The sequence below is a fragment of the Macrobrachium rosenbergii genome, chromosome 26 (genome assembly GCF_040412425.1).
Source record: "Macrobrachium rosenbergii isolate ZJJX-2024 chromosome 26, ASM4041242v1, whole genome shotgun sequence".
Lineage (NCBI taxonomy): Eukaryota > Metazoa > Arthropoda > Malacostraca > Decapoda > Palaemonidae > Macrobrachium > Macrobrachium rosenbergii.
Window position 1 is genome coordinate 298508 of NC_089766.1, and position 3213 is coordinate 301720.

At 43.6% G+C, this 3213-nt stretch overlaps 1 protein-coding gene across 1 annotated transcript; it reads left to right on the forward strand.

Annotated features, from left to right (window-relative positions):
• The first annotated feature begins 1831 nt into the window (after positions 1-1831).
• Positions 1832-2976, forward strand: LOC136852861 (cuticle protein AMP4-like). The gene is made up of 3 exons (XM_067127766.1): positions 1832-1872; positions 2178-2386; positions 2641-2976. The coding sequence occupies exons 1-3, from the start codon at positions 1864-1866 to the stop codon at positions 2828-2830; spliced, it is 408 nt and encodes a 135-aa protein (XP_066983867.1). The 5' UTR covers positions 1832-1863; the 3' UTR covers positions 2831-2976.
• The last annotated feature ends 237 nt before the right edge of the window (positions 2977-3213 follow it).

Genomic DNA, 3213 nt, shown 5'->3' on the forward strand with positions numbered 1-3213 from the left:
CTGGACTTTTGCTTGAGCCTTTAAATCTTGAGTCTAAGAGAGGCTCTCGTGCGTTTGGGAGTCTTCGAGGCTATGTCTATGTGAGGTTCTTTTGCTTTTGAGAGTCTTGGAACTACAGGTTCCAGATATACTGTGGTTTTGGGAGTCTTTCAGCTACAAGTTCAAGTGCCTCCTGGACTTTTGGTTTAGCCCTCGAGGTCCAGATTCTAAGAGAGGTTCTTGTGCTTTCGCGAGCCTCTTCCAGGTACAAGTCCAGGAGAGACTCTTGTGCTTTTAGGAGCCTTTCAAGCCACAAGCTCAAGAGCTTCTTGCGTTTTTGGGACCCTTCGAACTGCAATTTCCAGAGAGCTTGTGCTTTTGGGAACCTTTCCAGCTACAAGTCCGAGAAAGCTTTTGTGTTTTTGGGAGCATTTTCCAGCTACAAGTTCCAGAGAGCTTCCTGTGACTTTGGGGGTCTTTTCCAGCTACAAGTCCGGGAGAGCTTGTGCTTTTAGGAGCCTTCCAGTCACAAACTCAAGAACCTCTTGTGCCTTTGGTCTTACACAAGGGAATCCAAAACTAAGACTCTGGAAGGCCAACCATCATTAAGGAGCTATAGAAGAGCCAAAGGTTGAAGGGCACTGATTATATGGTCACTCACCAGCGCCTGGAAACTGAATGCTTTTTAGTATCCTGAAAAAAAAAGACAATCCTGTTTGAAGCTACAGCGGAGACTGGCTTCCTGGAAACATAATTGGAGATCCAGAGTAACCTCAACAGCGCACAGCCTGCCAGTTATTTTGCGTTCCAGGTCTCAACACATTTGATTTTCTGGAGTAGAATCTCTTTCTTCTTTCCCTCCATAGACATCAATCACTGCTAACTTTGAAAATGCCTGTTGATTCTTGAAAATGAGAGAGAGAGAGAGAGAGAGAGAGAGAGAGAGAGAGAGAGAGAGAGAGAGAGAGAGAATGATAGTTCCCATAGGCGCTTCTTTTTATTTGTACATCTGAATCTTTTCTTTTTCATCTGCTGACGTCAGGATTAACAGGGTGAGAGGCTAGCAGCTTCACTCCTTTCCCAAAGGCGAGGAAAGGTGTGTACACCATCTCAGTACCCATCTAGAACCCATTACAGTTGACTAATACCCAGGTACTTCATTTATTGCTTTGGAAATCAGGTTCCCTCTGTCTTGTGAGACTAAGATCCTACCTTTCACAACTATCTATCTATCTATCTATCTATCTATCTATCTATCTATCTATCTACCTACAAATCTTCATGAATATCTTTTCTCTATTTCTTTCCCAGACATTCTTACATGTTTATCGAATCTATGAAGAAGAACAGGCGCACAATAAAAAACACATCAAAGTCACCAAGTTTCATTCATCTTAGCAAAACCCGATGAAGGGTGAAAAGGCTGAAATCTCCCAAAGCTGAACTGTCTTTTGAGAGTTGAGAGCTTCGTCACATGAGCCGCCATCTTGCTAAGGGAAAATCAGTATTGCTTTTTCGTTTTCTTTTTGAATCTGTAGATATTTTGGGGTCTATTTTGAGTCTCTGGAAGTGGACATTCTTTGTTGAGGATGTTAGGATAGGTGTGTATCTCTCTCTCTCTCTCTCTCTCTCTCTCTCTCTCTCTCTCTCTCTCAACTGTCGAGACCGTTAAAACAAACCAACTCCAAGAAACGAGACGTCGACTAAAAAATAAAAATAACTTTCTTCTTTCGGTCATATTCCAGAAAGTCAGGGGTCACAGGAAGTCCATTTCCTTCGGGGTGACCTCGAACGACCTTTACTCACTCGTGCCCATGTATATAAGTGGGCACGGCAAGCAAGACTGGGCAGTACATTCCCTGTAACGGTTCCGACAAACACAAGATGAAGCTGGTGAGTAGGACTAGGCCTATTCTTCTTCTTCTTCTATTCTTCTTCTTCAAGTTTTATATGGGTTTTCTTGACTCTGGAGAGAGAGAGAGAGAGAGAGAGAGAGAGAGAGAGAGAGAGAGAGAGAGAGAGAGAGAGAGAGAGAGAGAGAGAGAGATTTAAGCATGTGGTGGCTAAGTTTGTGCCACATGGCTTCAGCTCAGTGGAATACTTATAAGCCATTTTCTGCTTCATTTAAAAAAAAAAAAAAAAAACCTCCTCTTAAACCTGAGATTTCACATAATTCTTCTTCTCTCCTTCCAAAACAGGTCGTCATTCTCGCCCTTGTAGCCGCATCCTTGGCTGACAAGCTCCCCCTGACCAACCTTCCACCAGTAGCCATCGTCAGGAGCAACCAGGTCAACCCAGACGCCCTCGGTGCCCACAGCTCGGACTTCGAGGCCGAGAATGGCATCGTCGTCCAGTTCTCTGGATCCGAGGGCGCCACTGGAGGTGCTAACATGATTGGTTCTTTCAGGTAAATAGTCTCTGGGGCTTCTTTTGTAGTGTGGACTCAAGTTCTAAGGTCAGTGTGTCTTTTACAGCTCAGTTTAGAGCTTTAGCTCAAGTTATACGTCTGATATCTTTCTACAGGTCTTTTGTTGCAGTTCTAAACGTCACTTATAACTATAGGTCTGCTATTTGTGCTGTGTAGCTTCCTTTGCTTAAATCTTTAGCCTCCATTTTACCAAAGACAAATGTAAACAAACCGACAACTTCTTCTTCTTGCAGCTATCCACAAGAAGATGGCTCCCTGGCCACAGTCTCCTTCGTGGCTGACGAGAACGGATACCAGCCCCAGTCAGACCTCCTGCCAGTGGCCCCAGCTTTCCCACACCCAATCCCACAGTTCGTCCTCGACCAGATTGAGTTCGCCAGGCTCGAGGACGAGCGTAAGGCTCGTGAGGGAGTCAAGGCCTAAGGTCTTTAACTTATCTTGACGTGTTAAATCAAATATTCAACTCGAACGGCCTCCCAGGGTTGTGTACGTCTGTCGACCGCCCCCCCCCATCCCGTTTATACTTTTTATTTACATGTGCTATTTATTCATTCTGCAAGTGCCATGCTTGTGAATAAACTATAAGAAGTGAATTATCTTTTTTATTACGAGAAACATACCTGTATCGAATGAGATTTTATCTCTTAATGGCTGAGATTCTTCTAGGATTCTGTCTCATCTAACGGAGTTTGGTATATTTTTGAAAACTGACGATGCAAGTTTGATATATTTATTGAATCTTGTAACAGAAGCATCAAAATATATAACCACTGCCAAAATAGGGTTAAAATCTACCCTATGTAAAT

Coding starts and splice junctions, on each gene's coding strand:
- LOC136852861 (XM_067127766.1), top strand. Junction 2,387..2,640: donor AACATGATTGGTTCTTTCAG/GTAAATAGTCTC, acceptor TTCTTCTTGCAG/CTATCCACAAGAAGATGGCT.